The sequence below is a fragment of the Panthera uncia genome, assembly GCF_023721935.1.
Source record: "Panthera uncia isolate 11264 chromosome C1 unlocalized genomic scaffold, Puncia_PCG_1.0 HiC_scaffold_4, whole genome shotgun sequence".
NCBI lineage: Eukaryota > Metazoa > Chordata > Mammalia > Carnivora > Felidae > Panthera > Panthera uncia.
Genome location: NW_026057585.1, coordinates 93,198,287 through 93,220,540, shown reverse-complemented (window position 1 = coordinate 93,220,540; position 22,254 = coordinate 93,198,287). Strand labels below are relative to the sequence as shown.

The 22,254-nt window shown below is 49.6% G+C and overlaps 2 protein-coding genes across 4 annotated transcripts in view; one reads left to right on the top strand and one right to left on the bottom strand.

The window, feature by feature from the left end:
- SPEN (spen family transcriptional repressor) overlaps positions 1 to 19,946 on the top strand; it is a 91,163-nt gene extending 71,217 nt beyond the window's left edge. For all 3 annotated transcript variants that reach the window (XM_049617993.1, XM_049617995.1, XM_049617994.1), the window contains 8 exons: positions 289 to 402; positions 1,434 to 1,547; positions 2,852 to 2,952; positions 8,364 to 16,554; positions 16,949 to 17,458; positions 17,623 to 17,817; positions 18,160 to 18,318; positions 18,771 to 19,946. In XM_049617993.1, the coding sequence (XP_049473950.1) occupies positions 289 to 402; positions 1,434 to 1,547; positions 2,852 to 2,952; positions 8,364 to 16,554; positions 16,949 to 17,458; positions 17,623 to 17,817; positions 18,160 to 18,318; positions 18,771 to 18,902 (9,516 nt within the window). In that variant the 3' untranslated portion in view covers positions 18,903 to 19,946. The remainder of the gene's footprint in view (positions 1 to 288; positions 403 to 1,433; positions 1,548 to 2,851; positions 2,953 to 8,363; positions 16,555 to 16,948; positions 17,459 to 17,622; positions 17,818 to 18,159; positions 18,319 to 18,770) is intronic.
- A 1,156-nt stretch (positions 19,947 to 21,102) lies between these two features.
- Positions 21,103 to 22,254, bottom strand: part of ZBTB17 (zinc finger and BTB domain containing 17) — a 37,575-nt gene continuing 36,423 nt past the window's right edge. The window contains exons 14-16 of the mRNA XM_049617999.1: positions 21,765 to 21,974; positions 21,571 to 21,660; positions 21,103 to 21,487 (exon numbers count right to left, since the gene is read on the bottom strand). Coding sequence (XP_049473956.1) covers positions 21,204 to 21,487; positions 21,571 to 21,660; positions 21,765 to 21,974 — 584 coding nt within the window. The 3' untranslated portion in view covers positions 21,103 to 21,203. The remainder of the gene's footprint in view (positions 21,488 to 21,570; positions 21,661 to 21,764; positions 21,975 to 22,254) is intronic.

Here is a 22,254-nt window from a genome sequence, read left to right as displayed (position 1 = left end):
GATTTGGAGTGTTTGTGTGTCTGTCTGTCTCATTATTTCAAATTGCAGTACAGTTAGATAACAGTAAAGGTGATATAATTCTGTGCACCCTCATCCTCTTGTACTGTAAGCTGAATTAATACTTAGCCTGGCAGGATCACGCTTGTGTACATTTCTTTTGATTTTAACCAGATGTTTCTCCCTTGGGATGATGGTTGATAAGATTCCTACAGAAGACAGATTTTTTCAGAATTCTGTAGTTGAATAATTGGTGACTTTACTAATAGAAATTTCACCTCTCCTATTCAGCTGGGTTTTGGAAAGAGCATGCCTACAAACTGCGTGTGGTTAGACGGGCTTTCTTCAAATGTGTCGGATCAGTATTTAACACGCCATTTCTGCCGATATGGGCCTGTGGTAAAGGTAGGTGGGAGGTTTTGGTGTTGGTGTCAGGTTACTTCTGACTCCCTATTCTTGGAATTCTGTCCTGTCAGCCCCAGTTCTTAGTGTTGACGTTTTCTTTTCTTTAAAAATTACTAGTAATTTGTTGTAGAAGGGCTTTTGCATCTATTAGCTTATGATGTGAGGAAGTATTTTGAAAAACTGTTTTGAACTAGCCATGATGATTAATTTTGAAACTAATTTGCATGATACTGTTAAATAGAAGGTTTTTTAGAGGTTTTTATTATTTTATCTCACATGAAAATTAGTCTAATTATCTAATTATTTACAATCACACAAATATGTCATTAGACTTTATTTTTTAAAAAAGAAGATGACTTTAAAGGGATGATCATACAGTGTTCATCTAGTCAAAGTTTGTAAGGTAACATACCTACAAGCAACAGGAAAAGGGTCTGTGGGCCCCATTCCATTATGTGAAAGTAGAGCTTTGAACTCCCTTCTTGAGAGCAGAGTTACACTGTGGTGGGTGTGGTGTATAATTTCAGCATTTCTTTAAATGTAGCTTTTGTTGTTTGGACAAATACACATCATAAAGACTGCTAGTATAAATGTAAAAATCCAGTAGCTTAAAGTTAATAATGCTTGTTATTAACCAAAATTCACTGAAATTTATTGTTGATTCAGTGTTCTACATTTTTTTCTCTTTCAGGGGTGTTGATTTTTTTTTTTTTTTTTTTTTTGAGCCCAAACTACAAGAATGCCTACTTAAGTACACAGTACAGAACTTAGTCAACATGGAAAATAAAGATGCAGAAAGACAAAATAAAGGCATAATGTACCTCAAGGCACAGCATCCGCAATTGTAAACAGTCCCTACACATTTTATTATCTTCACTGGGAAAAGCCCTGACATTTTTTCTAGAATTAGAGAAAAAAAAAATTTTTTTTTTTTTTTTTTGGCAGTGTCCTTGTGACCTAAGATTTTCTTGGAACTGACAGTGAGTCTAGTGGATGAGGCTCTTATTTGGTTTTTGTTTTGTTTTTTACAGGTGGTGTTTGACCGCTTAAAAGGCATGGCCCTGGTCCTCTACAATGAAATTGAATATGCGCAAGCAGCTGTAAAAGAGACCAAGGGGAGGAAAATCGGTGGGAATAAAATTAAGGTGTGCAGAATGACTAAACAGAAGTAAAACAAAATCGCATTGAGACCCCACCCTCTTAATAACTGGCATTTTGTGGGCGGCCAGCAAGGGACGTGGTTTACAGCGAGTGTGCTGTATGTCCCGTTCTTAAGGGGAACGTTACTATTTTGACATTTGGCTGCTTGAGGGCACAGGGTCATTAGCCACAGAACCTTCCCTAAAAATTGTGTCATTCAAGGAAATGTGCCTCTCCACATCCCACGTACCCAGTGCTTACATGTAGACTCTTGGAGCAGGCTGGCCCGCATTCACCTGTGGGTGTATGCATCCCAGGAACTTGAAGTGTCAGTCATTCCAGTTTCCAGAATGATCCTCTCTTCCTCTTTCCTCCTCTTCTAGAGAGTGGGTAACCACTGAATATACAATCTTTTGTCTGGTGTTTTTGTTTAAAAAACTTTGGTTCAGGAGAACTTGAAGAAATGTATGCACTTAATACCTATGGTGGTTAGATTGAAATAAGATATTAATAGATAGCAGGTATCATAGTCTTTTAATAATGACTCTGAGGCCCATCTGTGAGTGAAGTTTAAATGTTTTATATTTTCTGACTGATTCCAGCAAATATACATATAGATTGCTGGATTTCATTGATCTGATTACTTGGCAACCTAGAATCCTGATAGGTATCGTGTCAGTTTTCCATTTTGCCTTTTCCACTCCTTCAGTATTGGACTCTGGAACTTAAAAAAAAATTTTTTTTTCAATTTAATTTTTGAGAGAGGAAGAGAGAGAATGTGTGAGTGAGGAAGGGGTAAAAAGGGAGAGAGAGAGGGAGAGAAAGAGAGAATCCCAAGCAGGCACTGTCAGCATCAGAGCCCAGTGTGGGGCTCGAACCCACAAACAGTGAGATCATGACCTGAACTGAAATCAGGAGTCTGATGCTTAACCATCTGAGCCACCTAGGTGCCCCTGGGTTCTAGAACTTTTAATTATACTTCTTTACTGGGGCACCTGGCTGGATCAGGTGGTAGAACATAGGACTCTTAATTTCAGGGTCATGAGTTCAAGCCTTACAGTGGGCATAGAGTTTACATTAAAAAATAATAAAGTATACCTCGTTGTCAAGATTTGTATTGAATTTGAAAGAGATTTTGAGTTAACAAAATACATTTCCAGTTAGGACTGTTTAACTTAGTTGAGATAGATTGCTCTTACTTGAAGTTTATCTAGAGGGTTGTGTTGGGAAGGATTTTCAAATCTGATAACACTTTCCACTTTAAAAATCTGAAACTTGAATCAAACACCTGCTATTCTTTGTTTTTAAGGTGGATTTTGCAAATCGGGAAAGCCAGCTGGCATTTTATCACTGTATGGAAAAGTCTGGTCAAGATATCAGAGACTTTTATGAAATGTTAGCAGAAAGAAGGTATGTATTTTTTTTCCCCCAAGCAATAAGGTATGTATTTTAAACCTATCAGCATAACTTGAATTTTAAAATTTCAAATACATAAAATTTATATAGAATTAAATTTTATTTTTCACTCCTTATTTCTAAATTCATCCCCCAAAAACTCCTTTCCTTTTTTATTCACCCATACAGAAACACAGGTTTATTTTTATGAATTCAGTTTTCATGTGGCTCAGGGGATTTAGGTAACCTAAATACATTTCTCACTGAAAGCCCTATAATTTGAAAGAGTTACTATTTTGCTAAATTATAACTTTATGTACAAATATCCTGCCTTACAGTTTTAAATTAAATATGATAACATGTTAAAGGGCGTTACAAACTATTAAGTGCCCTGTATATTTATTTAGTAATGACAGCATCCAGATTATCACCATGCATGTGCCCATACAATTAAAAAAATTTTTTTAAAGATTACCAAGAACTTTGTTTTGAATTCAAATCTTTTAAATAATAATTTGTGAATCAGCCAAAGCATATATAAATTGGTAACTTTAGCAACATAAAAAGTAAACCTTATTTCCTGTTGTTGATTTTTTTCAGTCATGGTACTGCAGTACAGTATTTGATATTTTTTCTGCTATTTGTAGGAAACATTGCAGTTCAGAATCATTTTAAGTTCTCACAGTTTGAACCAGTCTATCTCTGTTAGCGTACAACTGCCCCCAAACTGATGATTGATTCTTTTTTAGACTGGATATGTTAAAAACATCCTAACATAGTGTCACCAAGTGCTTCAATAGCTGATCATATTTGAAAATGGAAACTATCAGGGTGTGTTGCGGGAGGGGTGGAGGCGGTGCTCAGTCAGTTGAGTGAGTGTCTGACTCTTGATTTTGGCTCAGGTCATAATTGAGGTCGTGGGATCAAGCCCCATGTTGGGCACTGTGCTGATCAGTGGAGCCTGCTTGGGATCTTCTCTTTCCCCCTTTGCCCCTTCCTTGCGCATGTGTGCTCTCTCAAAAAACTAAAAAGAAAATGGAAACTATTATCCACGTGGTCAGGCTGTTTGTCCAAACATGTCTCTGTGATTAAGTGTCCTGGAATGTTACCACTGGATCTCCACCCCTGTACATACGCATTAAACAAAAGGCTGCGTGTGAAAAATGCCTTTAGACACTCTAGTTCAAGTATAAAAGGGGTTCTACAAGTATGAGTCAGATCCTGATTGTGCTGCCAGAAACCTGTTGAATACATTGATTCCCTTTTTACTGCATGTTTTTGCCACTTTGTTTTTAAGTTACAGAAGAAGGTATATAGTTTTTGAGTCCTTTACTTGTGGAATATTGAACAACGTTCATTGAATGCCGGGAAAGTTTTTTATTTTTATTTTTTGTAAAGATTTTATTTTTAAGTAATCTCTATACCCAAAATGTGAGCTCAGACTTACAACCTCCAGATCAAGTGTCGCATGCTCTACCAACCAAGCCAGCCAGGCAGCCGTGAGGAGGTTTTGTTTTGCTTTAATGAAAAATGTACCCCGCAGCCAAATTCCCAAAAGCCTGAACTTATATAAAGATTTGATGATTTTTCACTAGTAGACTGGAGTCCACAGCCCTCTAGCCAGAATGTCGGTTTCGATGTAAGGTTTTTCTGTGTCGTGTGTGTGTGTGTGTGTGTGTGTGTGTGTGTGTGTGTGTGTGTGTGAGAGAGAGAGAGAGAGAGAGAGAGAGAGAGAGAGAGAGAGAGAGAGAACGCACACGTACGTGAGAGCATACATGTGCATATGCATGAGAATATATGTGTCTGTGGAGAGAGAAAAAAGGTCTCCACCCTGGCTCCCCAAGTAGCAGTTCAAAGTCATTTTTAACATTTTTAGTACTTACAGGAATTCTTACCCATATGCCAATACGAAGTGTGTTGGTGGTCTGGTGGCACTTAAGACAAAACATCCATTAAAATCCTCTATGCATACGTTAAATATTTTTCAAAGAATAGTGTCTTGTGAGGGTTGGATAATGCTGTGTGGGTGTTAATTTTTGTATATTACCACTCTTAAATTCACTCATTTTACTGACATTCTGGCTCTGGCTTTGTTCTTTGGTTTTTACCCGTGGTTATTTATCCCTTTTGAATGGAGTTTATCTCCTAAAGTAGGAAGCAGAAGGGTGTGACCCAGTTTTGCCCCATTTTTTTTAGATGGCAGTGCTTATGGAGTGCACTCTTTGCAGTAGAACTTGAGGATATCTGCCCTTCATATAGAGTGGAAGGAAGTCATCCCACTGAATGCGTAATAAATGAATGAATGAAAAAATGGTTTACCTCTAATGGTAGTTTCCCTCAGGAATGCAAACAGTGACCGATTTGCATAGGGTTCTGCAGTTTAAAAGTAGCATTTCATTTATTCCTTCTTATCTTGTGTTACTTTTAGTGGAACTGAAGATCAGATCGCCTTGCTGATAAGGTCACAGGCTAAGACATTAGTCTGGAGATAAACCCAGTGCTCCTTCCTGCTGGTGCATGGAGCTTTATACTTTACCAAAATGATTCTCAAGATAAATTTACAAGAGCCTATTATGCTTTAGATGAATTTCCCACCTACTTAGGGGAATTGGGATATTGTGCAGTCATGTGAACAGAGTTCTCAAAACCTGGCTTTTCCAGGTTCCTGAACACCCTTTTGTCCAAGGTTCAGTGTTGAGTTGTACTGTCTCTTACTTGAGTTCTTTGAGGACTGGAACACTCATTTCTTTTGGTAGTCATAAGGCCCAGCAAAATATGTGCAAAATCAGTATTTATTAAACTGAACAGTGCTCCAGCACTAACATTTACACATATAGCTTCAACTTCTGTAAATATTTTCATATTTTTGGGTATAGTTGTAGTCTGATTAAAACATCTCTCAAGCCTACTGTTAATGTGGGCAGTGAACTAGTGGCCATTCTAGGTGTCTTAATCATTTTATATTAGCATGAACGTGGGGTGCCTGGGTGGCGGCGCAGGTGGTTAAGCGTCTGACTCTTGATTTCAGCTTAGGTCATGATCTCATGATTCATGAGATCGAGCCTTGTGTTGGGCTCTGTGCGCTGACAGCATGGAACGGCTTGGGATTCTCTCTCTGCCCCTCCCCCACTCGTGTGCGTGTGCCTGCTTGCTCGCTCTCTCTCTCTCTCTCTCTCTCTCTCATATAAACATTTCTTTTAAAAAGAAAGCATACAGTATGTTTATGAAAATGGCGTTTCCTTGGAATTTATGGTGGCAATGAATTAGCCAAGTTCCATGCCTAGTAACATTTGCAAGATGGCTGGCTATTATTTAGGCAAAGACTCTGATTCCTGTGGAACTCTAAGAAAGACCATCTCGAAACCAATTAAATAACATAGGGGTGCCTAGGTGCTTCAGTTGGTTGAGTCCGACTTTGGCTCGGGTCACCATCTCGCGGTTTGTGAGTTCAAGCCCCATGTTGGACTCTGTGCTGACAGCTTGAAGCCTGGATCCTGCTTCGGATTCTGTGTCTCCCATCTCTCTCTGCCCCTCCCCCACTCACGCTCTGGTCTCTCTCTCAAAAATAAATAAACATTAAAAAAAAATAACCTAAATAATGTAAAAAAAAATACTCTTTTTGGACTGAGAAATGCCATACAAATATATATAATAATGTGTGATGCTTCTAGTGTTTGGATATTAAGTCTTTAGATACTTCATTTGCTGTGGAGAGTGTATTGGAACAACACCCAGTAGTAGCTTTGACATATTTTCCTCTCCTCTCCTCCCTTCCCTTTTTTTTTTTTTTTTTTTTTTTTTGAGAAAGCATGTACACACGTATGTGTGAACAGGGGAGAGGCAGAAAGAGAGAATTCCAAGCAGCCCCCATACTGTTAGCATAGCGCCCAACACGGGGCTTGAACTCACAAACTGCGAGATCGTGACCTGAAAGAGACGCTTAACCAACTGAGCCACCCAGGAACCCCACTGACATATTTTTCTAAGGTTCGTTCTTTCAATAGATATTTCAGTCCTTCCTATGAGTCAAGCACTGTTACAAGAGCTAGAAAAAATTGTAGCCAAGGAGACAAAAAAAGCTCATGCCATTAGGGGCTTAAGTTCTAGATTTTTGTTTCAGTGAGCCACTAATGGCAGTACTGTGTAGAATGCATGACCTGCTTGAGAGAACAAAAATGGAGAGGGAACAAGAGTGAAAGAATTAGTCTCTGTTATGGGTGAATTTCATTTTATCTATCATACATGTTCTTGTGTGTAAATTTAATCTTAAATGCCCCCTATAGGTCACTGTAAGAGAAAACCATGGTGAATTCCTTTACAATTGAGGAATCCTTTCACAAGCTTGTAATCAGTTCATGGGTTGGGGAAAAGTAACAATATGACGGAAGGTCTTCACATTATGTTAGGAAAGTTCTTACAAATGTTATCTTATTTAATCTTAAGAACCTTCTGAGGAAAGGTTACCATCATTTTACAAGTGAGGAGACAGCCTAGGGAGACTGGCCCCCAGCATGCTTTTTTAAATTGTGAATTGAGATAGATGTGTTATCAGTATCCTATGGGTCACATAGGTGGGAGGATTTCAATTAAAATATTTTTAAATATTTAATCAATATTTTAATTAAACTGTTTTTACCAGTAGTACGTTTTTTTCCCAGATTGTGGTAAGAATATTTTTGGCAGAAAAGTAATTATGAAAGACTCAGAAGTGTGGGGATGTGATACTGTGTAATATACTAGTGATCATTATGTCATACCACCTCCTACCAAAAAAGGGGGGGGGGGGGGACTGAAGTGTCATCCAGTAGAAACATGTAGACTAAACTGTGGTTTTCAATTTTTTTTTTAAGCTTATTTATTTCATTTGAGAGAGAGCATGCACACATGTGAGGGGCAGAGAGGGAGAGAGAGAGAGAATCCCAAATAGGCTGTACACTGTCAGCGTGGACCCCATGTGGGGCTTGATCCCACAAACCATGAGATCATGACCTGAACTAAAATCAAGTTGCATTTTTATTTTTTTATTTTTTTTTTTTTTCAAGTTGCATTTTTAATCGACTGAACCAGTTTTAAATTTTCTGGTAGACATAAAAATGTGGGAAAAAAAGGTGACATTAATTTCATTTAACTCCTAGCTGTAAAATATTACCATTTCAACATGTAGTCAATCTAAACTATTTGAAGGGTTTCTTTTTTAAAAGATAAATGTACCAAGTCCAATGTGTATTTTATAGTCACATCTCAAATTTTAAGTTACTGATAGCCACATGTAAATTGTGGCTATGTACCGTATTGGACCATCCAAGTCTAATGATTAAATAATGGCAAAGATTTTTAGAATAGGCCTTTTAATCTCATATGTGTGATTAAATGTGTAAATGACAAGGACACAAAAGAACTAATATATTCTTTTTTGAATTTGATAGAGAGGAACGAAGGGGATCTTATGACTATAGCCAAGATCGTACGTATTATGAGAATGTTCGTACTCCGGGTACATATCCTGAGGACTCCAGACGGGACTATCCAGCTCGAGGGAGAGAATTTTATTCAGAATGGGAAACTTACCAAGGAGACTACTATGAATCGCGATACTATGACGATCCTCGGGAATACAGGGATTACAGAAATGATCCTTACGAACAGGATATTCGGGAATACAGTTACAGGCAAAGGGAACGAGAAAGAGAACGCGAAAGATTTGAGTCTGACCGAGACAGAGACCACGAGAGGCGGCCAAGTGAGCGCAGTCAGAGCCCGGTGCACCTGCGGCGCCCCCAGAGCCCTGGCACCTCTCCCTCACAGTCCGAGCGGCTGCCGAGTGACTCAGAGAGGAGGATTTACAGCAGGTCCTCAGACCGGAGTGGAAGCTGTAGCTCACTTTCTCCTCCAAGATATGAAAAACTGGACAAATCTCGTTTGGAACGCTATACAAAAAATGAAAAGACAGATAAAGAAAGGACTTTTGATCCTGAGAGAGTAGAAAGAGAGAGACGCTTAATAAGGAAGGAGAAAGTGGAAAAGGACAAAACTGAAAAGCAGAAACGAAAAGGAAAAGTTCATTCTCCTAGTTCTCAGTCTTCAGAGACAGACCAAGAAAATGAGAGGGAACAGAGCCCCGAAAAATCAAGGAGTTCTAATAAACTGAGCAGAGAAAAAGCTGACAAAGAAGGGATAGCAAAAAACCGCCTCGAGCTCATGCCCTGTGTAGTCTTGACCCGCGTGAAAGAAAAAGAGGGGAAAGTTATTGACCATACTCCCTTGGAAAAGCTGAAAGCCAAGCTTGATAATGACACTGCCAAGTCTTCTGCCCTAGATCAGAAACTTCAGGTCTGTCAGACAGAGCCCGCAAAGTCTGACTTGTCTAAACTGGAACCGGTTCGAATGAAAGTGCCAAAGGAAAAGGGCCTGTCAAGCCACATAGAAGTGGTAGATAAGGAAGGCAGGCTTAAATCCAGGAAGCACCTAAAACCAGAGCAGACTGCTGATGGGGTCAGCGCTGCAGATTTGGAGAAGCTGGAAGCAAGGAAGCGGCGCTTTGCAGATTCCAATTTGAAAGTAGAAAAGCAAAAGTCAGAAGTCAAGAAAAGTAGTCCAGAGATGGAGGAAGCTCGGGTACTTTTAAAAAAGCAGCCTGACCTATCCTCTAGAGACATCCTTCTGCTGAGGGAAGGAGAGTCAGAAAGAAAGCCTGTGAGGAAAGAAATTCTTAAACGAGAATCTAAGAAAATAAAACTAGACAGACTTAATGCTGCTCCCAGCCCCAAAGAGTGTCAGGAGCTTGCCAGCGTTTCTGTTGGGACTGGCTCAAGGCCCAGCTCAGACCTACAAGCAAGGCTGGGAGAACCAGTATGTGACTCTGTGGAAAATCAAGAAATCCAGTCAAAAAAACCTATTCCCTCAAAACCACAACTCAAACAGTTGCAATTATTAGATGATCAGGGACCAGAGAGAGAAGATATTAGGAAAAACTATTGCAGTCTTCGTGATGAAACACTTGAATGTAAACCAAGCCAAGAGAAACCACATTCAGTAAATACTGAAGAAAAAATTGGCATTGATATTGATCACACGCAGAGTTACCGAAAACAAATGGAGCAGAGTCGGAGAAAACAGCAGATGGAGATGGAAATAGCCAAGTCTGAGAAGTTTGGCAGTCCTAAAAAAGATGTAGATGAATATGAAAGACGTAGTTTGGTTCACGAGGTAGGCAAACCCCCCCAAGATGTCACTGACGACTCTCCTCCTAGCAAAAAGAAAAGGATGGACCACGTGGATTTTGATGTCTGCACCAAGAGAGAGAGGAATTACCGAAGTTCACGCCAGATCAGTGAAGATTCTGAAAGGGCTGGCGGTTCTCCCAGCATCCGACATGGCTCTTTCCACGAAGACGACGACCCTATAGGCTCCCCTAGGCTCATGTCAGTAAGAGGGTCTCCTAAAGTAGATGAAAAAGGTCTCCCCTATTCTAACATCACGGTCAGAGAAGAGTCTTTAAAATTTAATCCTTATGATTCTAGCAGGAGAGAACAGATGGCAGACATGGCCAAAATAAAGCTCTCGGTCTTGAATTCTGAAGATGAACTAAACCGGTGGGATTCTCAAATGAAACAAGATGCCAGCAGATTTGATGTGAGTTTCCCAAACAGCATAATTAAGAGAGACAGCCTTCGAAAGAGGTCTGTACGTGACTTGGAACCTGGGGAGGTGCCTTCTGATTCTGATGAAGACGGTGAACACAAATCCCACTCACCCAGAGCCTCTGCACTATATGAAAGTTCTCGGTTGTCTTTTTTATTGAGGGACAGAGAAGACAAGCTACGTGAGCGAGAGGAAAGACTCTCCAGTTCTTTAGAAAGGAACAAATTTTACTCTTTTGCACTGGATAAGACAATCACACCAGACACGAAGGCTTTGCTTGAAAGAGCTAAGTCCCTCTCTTCATCTCGAGAAGAAAACTGGTCTTTTCTTGATTGGGACTCCCGTTTTGCCAATTTTCGAAACAACAAAGATAAAGAGAAGGTTGACTCTGCTCCAAGACCTATCCCATCCTGGTACATGAAAAAGAAGAAAATTCGGACTGATTCCGAAGGAAAAATGGATGATAAAAAAGATGACCATAAAGAAGAAGAACAGGAAAGACAAGAATTATTTGCTTCTCGTTTTTTACACAGCTCAATCTTTGAACAAGATTCCAAGCGATTGCAGCATCTGGAGAGAAAAGACGAGGAATCAGACTTCGTTGCTGGCAGGTTGTATGGGAGGCAGACGTCTGATGGAGCAAACAGCACGGCTGACGTGATTCAAGAGCCAGTAGTTCTTTTCCATAGCAGATTTATGGAACTCACGCGAATGCAACAGAAAGAAAAGGAAAAAGACCAAAAACCCAAAGAGGCTGAAAAACAGGAAGATACAGAGGATCATCCTGAGACCCCAGAGTCTGCCTCTGAGAGTAAAGAGGTGGAACCGAAGACCCCCCTTCCCATTGGGCCTCCTGCTGTCACAGCTGTAACTCCAGAGTCAGCATCGTCATCACCGGAAAAGGCGACAGCAGGTGAAAAAGCAGGGGAGGTGCCTTTGGTGACAGAAGAGAAGCCCAGGGAGCCAGCCTCTGCCTCAGAAGAAGCAAAGCCTGTGTCTGAGCAGGCTCCCGCTGCCGTGCAGCAAACCGAGCAAGGCGACCTGCCCCCAGGAGCGGACGCCAATAAAGATGCTGCCAGGACTCCATCAGTTGTTGAAGAAAGTTCATCAGTTGACCAGCTGCCTTATCTGGACACCAAGCCTCCAACTCCTGGGGCCTCATTTTCTCAGGTTGAGGTCACTGTAGATCCAGAACCCGACAGTGCCCAACCGCTTTCAAAACCGACTCAGAAGCCTGAGGACGCTGATGAGCCCAAAGTGGAAAAGCCAAACTCAGCCGCTAATGTTGAGCCCAGTGCAAATCCAAAAGCTGAAGTTGTCCCTGAGGTTCAGCCTCAAGCTGCTGAAGACATTGAGGTCGATCCTCCGGTTGCCACGAAAGATAAAAAGCCAAACAAAAGTAAGCGTTCCAAGACCCCTGTTCAGGCCACCGCAGCAAGTACTGTGGAGAAGCCTGTCACCCGGAAGAGCGAGCGGATAGACCGGGAGAAACTCAAGCGGTCCAATTCTCCGCGGGGAGAAGCACAGAAGCTTTTAGAATTGAAGATGGAGGCAGAGAAGATTACAAGGACCGCCTCTAAAAATGCCACGGCAGACCCAGAACACCCAGAACCAAGCTTGCCCCTCAGCCGAACGAGGCGCCGGAACGTGAGGAGTGTCTATGCAACCATGGGAGACCACGAGAGCCGCTCTCCCGTCAAGGAGCCCACTGAGCAGCCACGAGTGACCAGGAAGAGACTGGAGCGAGAGCTGCAGGAGGCCGCGGCGGTTCCCACGACCCCACGGAGGGGAAGGCCTCCGAAAACACGCCGTCGAGCTGAAGAAGATGAGGAGACCGAGGCCAAAGAACCAGTTGAGACGCTCAAACCAGCGGAGGGATGGAGGTCCCCACGAGCCCAAAAATCAGGAGCTGCTGGTGGCCCACAAGGGAAAAGGGGCAAAAACGAGCCAAAAGTTGATGCTGAGCGTCTGGAGGCGGCCACTGAGGTGAGTCCCCAGGTCAGTGTGAAAGAAAATAATACAAAGTCCAAGGCTGATAAAGAAGAAGCAGGAAGTGAACAGAAACGTGACAAAAAAGAAATTGGCACAGACAAAAATGTACCGGAAGCCCCTGCAGTTGAAGTGGTAGAGAAAAAAGCAGCCCCTGAAAAAAACTCCAAGTCAAAGAGAGGGAGATCTCGAAACTCTAGGTCAGCAGCGGACAAATCTGCAAATCTGAAAACTGCGGATACCAGTGTGAGTCCCAGTGTGGCCGCGGGCCCTGCGGGGCCGGCAGCGGAAAAGGAAGCTGAGGTAGTGGCGGGTCCCCCTGAGAAGAGCGAGAGTCCCCAGAAGGAGGGGAGTTTATCTTCCCAGTTGAACAGCGATCCGGCCCGTCTGGAGAAGGAACCGGAGGAGAAGGAAGATGTGTCTGCCACTACGCCGTCCCCAGAACCAAATCAGTTAGCCAGGCAGATGGAGCTGGAGCAGGCCGTGGAGAACATCGCGAAGCTCACTGAGACCACCTCCGCGGCCTTCAAGGCGGCGGCCACAGATGCACCAGAGGGCCTCTCCACAGAGGATGGGGACAAGCCCGCACACCAAGCAAGTGAAACAGAACTGGCTGCGGCCATTGGCTCCATCATCAATGACATTTCTGGGGAGCCAGAAAACTTCCCAGCAGCCGCCCCTTACCCTGCAGAACCACAGGCAGATCTACAGCCCCGTCCTCAAGTGCTGCGGCCCCCTGGGGAGGGAATGGAGCCTGAGACCCATGAGGCTGTGTCCGGCATCTTGGAGACCGAGGCTGCCACAGAATCTTCTGGGCCACCAGTCAGTGCCCCTGACCCCTCAGCAGGCCCAGCAGATACCAAGGAAGCTGGAGGGAACAGCAGCGAACCCTCCCAGCCAGTGCCAGAAGCCAAAGGATCAAAAGAAGCAGAAGTCCCTCTTGCTCGGAAAGAGAAAGGGCGCCAGAAGACAACTCGATCACGCCGCAAACGGAATACAAATAAGAAAACGGGGGTCAGTACAGAGACTCCCGTCTCTGAACCTGACCAAGGTCAAAGCAAGAGTCCTGCTACAAATGAGGGGAGGGTGGCGCCACCCCCAGAAGCGCCACAGGAAGAGAAGCAGAGAGAAAAGCCCCAGTCCGCTCCGCCTGAGTCCTGTTCTTCTGACCCAAGCAAGACCCCATCCCTGGAGAACTTGTCCCAAGACAGCAGCGTGGAAGAAAAGACACCGACCAGAGCATCTGCACTCCCAGACCTTCCCCCGCCCTCCCAGCCAGCACCAGTGGAGGACGAGCCTCAAGCCAGATTCAAGGTGCATTCCATCATCGAAAGTGACCCAGTGACCCCACCCAGTGACTCCAGCACACCCACCCCCCCAATTCCTTCTGTAACTGCAGCAAAGCTCCCACCTCCTGTCGCCTCTGGGGGGGTCCCACACCAGAGCTCCTCTACGAAGGTCACAGAGTGGATCACGAGGCAGGAGGAGCCTCGGGCTCAGTCCACCCCATCTCCAGCTCTTCCCCCAGACACGAAAGCTTCTGACATCGACACCAGCTCCAGTACGCTGAGGAAGATCCTCATGGACCCCAAATACGTCTCCGCCACTGGCGTCACTTCCACAAGTGTCACGACTGCCATTGCAGAGCCCGTCAGTGCCGCCCCTTGCCTGCATGAGGCACCGCCCCCTCCTCCAGTTGAGTCTAAAAAGCCTCTTTTAGAAGAAAAACCAGCGGCTCCAGTAACCAACACCTCTGACACACAGGCCCCAGAGGCTCCAGTAGCCACTGAAAAGGAAAAGGTGGCTCCGGTCATTGCTCCCAAAATTACTTCTGTTATTAGTCGGATGCCCGTGAGCATTGATTTGGAGAACTCGCAGAAGATCACTCTGGCAAAACCAGCTCCTCAAACCCTGACTGGCCTGGTGAGCGCTCTGACGGGCCTGGTGAATGTGTCCTTGGTCCCAGTGAATGCCCTTACCGGCCCGGTGAATGCCCTCAAAAGCTCTGTGAAGGGCCCGGTGACCACGCTGAAAGGTTTGGTGAACACTCCTGCCGGCCCCGTGAACGTCCTAAAGGGGCCCGTGAACGTTCTGACGGGGCCAGTGAACGTTCTCACCACCCCGGTGAATGCCACCGTGGGCGCGGTGAACGCCGCTGCGGGTGCGGTGAACGCCACCGTGGGCGCGGTGAACGCCGCTGCGGGCGCCATGAATGCAGGCGCGGTGACAGTCACAGCAGGTGCAGTAACGGCTGCCTCTGGCAGTGTGACTGCCACAACAGGTGCGGTGACTGTGGCAGGTGCAGTGATTACACCGTCAGCAAAGTGCAAACCCAGACCGAGCACTAATGAAAACAGTCGGTTCCACCCGGGGTCTATGTCGGTGATTGACGACCGTCCAGCAGACACGGGCTCTGGTGCCGGCCTGCGTGTGAACACGTCCGAAGGGGTCGTGCTCCTGAGCTATTCGGGGCAGAAGACCGAAGGCCCGCAGCGGATCAGCGCCAAGATTAGCCAGATCCCCCCCGCCAGTGCAATGGACATCGAATTTCAGCAGTCGGTGTCCAAGTCCCAGGTCAAACCGGATGCTGTCGCACCAGCGCAGCCTTCGCCCAAAGGCCCCCAGGCTCCTTCAGGCTATGCAAATGTGGCCACCCATTCTACTCTGGTACTGACTGCCCAGACGTACAACGCGTCTCCTGTGATTTCATCTGTTAAGGCTGACCGTCCATCCCTGGAGAAGCCCGAGCCCATTCACCTCTCTGTGTCCACCCCTGTCACCCAGGGTGGCACAGTGAAGGTTCTCACCCAGGGCATAAACACACCCCCAGTGCTGGTTCACAACCAGCTGGTCCTCACCCCAAGCATAGTCACCACTAATAAAAAGCTTGCTGACCCCGTCACCCTCAAAATAGAGACCAAGGTCCTTCAGCCGGCTAACCTGGGGTCTGCGCTCACTCCCCACCACCCTCCTGCTCTGCCCAGCAAACTGCCTACAGAAGTGAACCACGTCGCCTCGGGGCCCAGTACCCCGACAGATCGAACGGTCTCCCATTTGGCAGCCACGAAGCCAGATGCGCATTCTCCTCGCCCCAGCGGGCCCGCTCCAACCCCCTTCCCGAGAGCGTGTCACCCCAGCAGCACCACGTCCACCGCGCTCTCCACTAATGCCACGGTCATGCTGGCTGCGGGCATTCCTGTGCCTCAGTTCATCTCTAGCATACACCCGGAGCAGTCTGTCATCATGCCCCCGCACAGCATCACCCAGACCGTGTCCCTCAGCCACCTGTCCCAGGGCGAGGTAAGAATGAACACTCCCACGCTGCCCAGCATCACCTACAGCATCCGGCCAGAGACCCTTCACTCTCCGAGGGCCCCTCTGCAGCCCCAGCAGATAGAGGTCCGGGCCCCGCAGCGTGCAGGCACACCGCAGCCAGCCACAGCTGGCGTGCCGGCCTTGGCCCCCCAACACCCTGCAGAGGAAGAAGTGCATTATCACCTCCCTGTCGCTCGAGCTGCGGCCCCTGTGCAGTCAGAGGTGCTGGTCATGCAGTCCGAGTACCGACTGCACCCGTACACCGTGCCCCGGGACGTGAGGATCATGGTGCATCCGCACGTGACGGCAGTCAGCGAGCAGCCCCGGGCAGCCGACGGGGTAGTGAAGGTGCCACCAGCCAGCAAGGTCCCTCAGCAGCCCGGGAAAGACGCCACCAAGACCGCAGATGCCAAAGCCGCGCCAGCCCCCGCCCCCCACGGTGAGGCCCGCATCCTCACGGTCACCCCCAGCAGCCAGCTCCAGGGGCTGCCTCTCACCCCACCCGTGGTGGTGACCCATGGGGTGCAGATCGTGCACTCCAGCGGGGAGCTGTTTCAGGAGTACAGATACGGAGACATCCGCACCTACCACAGCCCCGCGCAGCTCACACACACGCAGTTTCCTGCTGCCGCCTCCATCGGTCTACCTCCTCGGACCAAGGCTCCCGCTCAGGTGAGTGCCACCGATCAGCCTTACTCCCTATAGCCGTTGAGACGCCAGTGAGGTCCCCAAAATGTGTCGCCGTTTTCGTGAGTTTAAAGAGGAGCTCCCTAAGTTGCAGGATGAGGGGATCAGGTCACAGTGCAGAGGGCGGAGGCACGGGAAGGAGCTGTGGGAACCAGGAGGTGGCTACTGGCTGCAGGGGGGGAGGAGGGGGGAGCGAGCGGGTGACCTCCCACCAGAACCTTCAATCCCGAGTGCCCAAGAGGATCGGCACCATGGGCCTGGCTCACCAGAGGTGCCTGAGGCTGACCCTGCCCAGAAACCCGTGGCCAGTTGGTGCGGGGCAGGGTGCTGGGCACAACAGGCTCTTTACTCTGTCCCCCTCTCTCCCGCCGAACTCCAGGGCCCGGCTCCTGAAGGTGAGCCCTTGCAGCCCACTCAGCCTGCGCAGTCTACACAGCCTGTCCAGCCTGTGCAGTCCACACAACCCGCACAGCCCACGCAGCCCTGCCAGCCCTCCCAGCTCAGCCAGCCAGGCCAGCCACCAAGCAGCAAGATGCCTCAGGTCTCCCAGGAGGCGAAGGGGACCCAGACAGGAGTCGAACAGCCTCGTCTCCCAGCCGTCCCCACAAACAGGCCAGCCGAGCCTCATGCCCAGGTCCAGAGGGCACAGGCAGAAACAAGTCAGACCTCCTACCCATCGCCTGTGTCTGTCTCCATGAAGCCTGACCTCCCGGCCCCTCTCCCAGCTCAGGCTGCCCCAAAGCAGCCGTCGTTTGTCCCCACGACCTCAAGCCCCAGCACCCCTCCGGGACTGGCCCTGACGCACACTGAAGCCCAGGCCACCCCCAAGCCAGATTCTTCTCCGCACTTGACTTCCCAGAGGCCCGTGGACATGGTCCAGCTTCTGAAGGTAAGCCTGGCCAGGGCCCCTGCCCCGCTCCCCTCCGAGCCCTGCGCGGCGTTCAGTGCCCTGAAGCCCCCACTTAGACTAGCGAGCTGTTGCCCGGGGCCACGTCCGGCGGGGCTCTGCTCTCCGGCCCTGCGCTCACTTCCTGTCTATCTCCCCGAGAGCAGAAGTACCCCATTGTGTGGCAGGGCCTACTGGCCCTCAAGAACGACACGGCTGCCGTGCAGCTCCACTTTGTCTCCGGCAACAACGTCCTGGCACATCGGTCTCTGCCGCTTTCTGAAGGAGGCCCCCCGCTGAGGATTGCCCAGAGGATGCGGCTGGAGACCTCCCAGCTGGAAGGGGTTGCCCGGAGGATGACGGTAAGTCTCAGGGCCCAGGCAAGGAACCGCCCTGCCCGCGAGGGAGGACGTGGGGCGCCCCCACCTGCCTGTCTCCCCAGCTGGCCGTGGTAGTGGCATTCCTGCTGTGTTCGGTCTCCGATGGGGGGGGGGGGGGGGGTAACCGCCTAGTACATTGGGGCCCCTATTTTTTTTTTTTTTTTTTTTTTTTTCAGTCAAAAAATAGGGTAGACTTGAAGGTCACCTCAGAAAGGGGGCCTTTTGTGGACGCAGGAGCTGAACCCCTGGGTTGGACAAGCCTCTACCTGGGCTGCTGTCTCCGGGGGAGGCCCCTGGTCACTGACGGCTACGCTTCTGCCACAGGTGGAGACAGATTACTGTCTGCTGCTGGCTCTGCCCTGTGGCCGTGACCAAGAGGATGTCGTGAGCCAAACTGAGTCCCTCAAGGCGGCCTTCATCACCTATCTGCAGGCCAAGCAGGCGGCAGGGATCATCAACGTTCCCAACCCCGGCTCCAATCAGGTCAGCCTGGTGTCCTCGCTCGGGGCACACGTGTGTGGGGCCGATCTAAGCTGGTGGCTTGGTTACCAGTGCCGACCAGAATAGTCCGGAGGCGGGCACAGGGCAATCTGGATAGAGGCAACAGGCAAGCAGAGTGTAGACGAGGGGCCGTCCTTGCCCCTCCCGGAGACAACCCAAGAACAGCTGAGACGGCGGAGGTTCTTAGCCTAATGCTGTGCAAGAGGTTCCCAGGAGGATAGTTTAGTTCGTGTTAGTTTTTCTGACACCTTGTAGGTTTCATCTGCTGGACAAAGTCACGGAGACGTTAGTTCCCCGGGAAACGGGACTCCCCCCAGCTCCGTGTTGGGCCCCATCGGGGCCCCCAGTCGGGAGTGGTTGGAAGAGCGGTAGTGGGGTGACCGATGCGGAGGCGGGGGATCCCACTTTTCTCCCTCTCTCGTCCTCTTCTCCAGCCCGCCTATGTGCTACAGATCTTCCCGCCCTGTGAGTTCTCGGAGAGCCACCTGTCCCGTCTGGCCCCTGACCTGCTCGCCAGCATCTCCAATATCTCTCCCCACCTCATGATTGTCATTGCCTCTGTGTGAGCCACTGAACAGCCACCTCTCGGTGTATTTCCCCGAGGCTCTGCAGCAAAAGAGTAAACACAGGACAACCCGGTCAAGTGGAGGAAGAAGCTGCGGCAGGGGACGTACTCCACTGCCAGATGCCAGCCTCGCCCTCGAGCCCGCCCACCCGGCTCAGTCGGACAGACCCCTCTGGGCAGTGGTGCTGCTACTTGTATGTTTACATGACATTTAGCCCAAGGACGGACCACCAACCGATGGACTCTGCAGGCACCTTGGGGCTGGGTTTCCCTCCTCCTCTTGGAGAAAAGGAACTGGGCAGTGGAATTAATTTTTTGTTGTTTTTGTTTTTAAGAAACAAAACAGAACTGCCTTTGCACTAAATTAGTGACTTGGACTTTTGCACAGTGAAGACGGGCTGTGACACTCCGGATGTCTGGGTGTACCTGAACACGCATCGAGGACTCTAACGCGGGACTTCAGGCTTCTGCTGAAACGCCGGGGTCAAGGAACATTTCACTGGGTTGTTTGGTCCCCACCCCGCCCTTCCCCTTGCTCATTTGGATGTGTCACCTTTCTTAATTCTCCTGCTGCCACCATCTGTGATTCACCCGGATGTACAGTTTACAATCAAAAAAGAGCAAACAGAAGGATTTTCTTTCTTGGTGGGATATGCAGAACTTGGGATGTGTGTATATATAAATATATAATATATATAAATATATATAATACTGACTTAAAAAAAATCAAATTCCCCTGACATACATTTTTTTTAATCTGTGCCAAAAATGTGTTTTCAGAGAAAATCTTATTTTCATACTCAGACTTTGTATTGTCACTCATTTGTATAAGTGCGCTTCGTTACAGCACGGGCCCGGCCCCCGCGATTTGAAGTGTCACACACACAAAAAGACTGTACAAAAAAGACTGGCTTCCCCTCTTCCTGTTACCTTGACCTCTCCCCCCAACTTCCTAACACTTATTAATTTATGAAACTGGTTTTCTCAGCGCAGTTTTGTTTTGTGTGTCCATTGGATTACAAACTTTATTAAAAAATACAAAACACGTCCAGTGTGAATGTGATTGTCACTTGGGTGGGAGGACCGAGGGTCCTTTGCTTATGGGAACAGCTAGCCCTCGTCCCACTTGTTTCCCTCCCCAAGTCTATATGGGACCTGTCTCTTTTCTGCCACTTAATCCTCCCCAAGCATCGTTTTGTTTTATACAAAAGAGATTTCTGTCACAGACCGAACTTCCTTGTTCTTGGGTAACGCGGAAGGCACTTCAAAGTTGGATACGGGAAAAACAAACTACCCCCGGCCCATGCAAACTCAGAAACCCCTCAAGCAAACTTTGGTGTCTGTCTCTCGCCCCTTCCTCCTCCAAGTCTGGAGCAGGCTGGCCCCGAGGCGGCACAGCCCGAAAGGAGGATGGGGCGACAGGAACACGGGGACCACAGACTCGGGGTCTCACGTGGGACAGTCGCGGGGCTCGTAACGGGCCTGTGCTTTTGCTGAGGGGGTGGTGCCGTCTCTGAGGGAGGGATCACGGCTGCCGGGAGCGAACTGTGGACACGGGGCAGAGACGGCATCACGTCTCCCGCCGACGGCGGCGCTCGCGGTGCCCCCCACCCCCAACAAAGCCCCCGGCCCACGCGGCTCCGGGCCCAGAGCCTGGTCGTAGACTCCCTCCGATGCACGGCAAACGGATGTTCCCCAAAGATGGCACTTAGCTCGGCCTCGATCCTGTGAGGTGAGGGCGGGGCCCGCCTGCTTCCCCAAGCCCAACGAACTGTGGCCGCTGGGCCTGGCTCTCTGCCTACCTTGCTGCTCTGGCTCAGTGGGCTTCTGAGCGGGGCTCTGTGGGTTGCCCGGATCCTGGTTAAGCCAACCCAGCGGGGCACAGGGGGAGCAGGCTCACAGCTGTGCTCCGTGGCGGGGGCGGGGAGCTCGGGTCCCGAAGCCGAACGGGTGAGAAGCCCGAGGAGGAGACCGGCCGAGGGGGACGGGGGTGCGTGGAGCCACCGTCTGTCCGGCCCCGGGCGTGCCGCCCACACCCCAACCGAGGACCAGGAAGCCAGCTTTTCTCTCGACCGGTCCGGAGGCACCGGTCCCCTTCTGCACGAGGGACAGCCTGGCTTGGCCAAGAAGCTCCCCGGGTGGAGCATCGGCCCGGCTCTGGCAGCCCCCGCCCCCAACCCCACAGGGAGCTATAGGCAGCGTTAGAAAATAATCCAATTTATTCTCTAGGGAACGGGGCCACCCCTCTCAGATCTAGGGTGCCGTCCATCCTTAAATAAACAGTCAGAGGAGAGACGCCCGCTCACTCAGCAGGCGGTGGACATTCAGGGCCGGTGGGGGGCGTCTCCGCCAGAGCAGGCTGGCCGTCGGCCCCGTCCCGAGGGCGGAAGACCAGCTCCCCGGCCTGCAGCACCTGCCCGGCCGGCCACGTGCCGCCCGGCCCGTACTGCTGGTAGAAGTCCGCGTCCGTCTGGAACATGACCAGCGCCTGGGCCGTGTGGATCCGCACGTGCTGGGCGAGGCTGTTAGCGTCCAGGAACTTGTCCCCACAGGAGTCGCAGGCATAGAGGATGTGGGTGTTGGGGTCTGTGGGAGGCGGAGGGCTGCGGTCAGGATGGGGAGAACCCTCGGGGGTTCACAGGTGTTCACGCCCCGGGCGGCCCCCTCACCTTCCTCCTGGACTTGCTTCACAGCTTTGCTGATCTCGGCCTTGAGGACTTCCGTCTCGTCGGCGGTCACCGCGGCCCCCACTGGCACCACTGTGGGCAAAGTCCCAGGGGCCTAAGGCCAAAGGCACCTGCCCGTCGCCACCACCCCAGAGGCCGGCTGCCCGCGGCCAGCCCCTGCTGCCCGCGGCCCTCACCTGTGAGCTGAGTGACAGCGGTTGCCGCCAGCGCTTCGGTGGCCAGCGTGACCATGTCATCCACGGTGACCACGCTGACCTCCCCGCCCTCCTCTGGCTCCAGGATTTTGATGCCCGCCTTGCCCTGGTGCACGGTCTTCACGTGGGAGCGCAGGTTGTCCACGCGGTTGAAGCCACGACCGCACTTGTCACACAGGTAGGGCTTCTCTCCTGAGGGGGGAGGCAAGGTTCTCGCCTGCCGTTGGGAGGGGGGGGGGGGGGGGGGGGGGAGGACCTCAGTGGCCTCCAGCTGCCCCAGAGCCCCGTCTTTTCCAGTAGCGAGTGCTCTGGGGCAGCCACCAGGGCTGCACAGAAGCATCCAGCGGCCACTGCGCCTTCTAGAAACTCTAAACGGGGTCCTCCTTTGAACTGCAGCAAGGGCCAGTGCCCAAGGCTGGGATCTGGAGGGCCCTCCCTTCCCACCGCCCCCGCCCCCCCGCCCTCCCCCCCC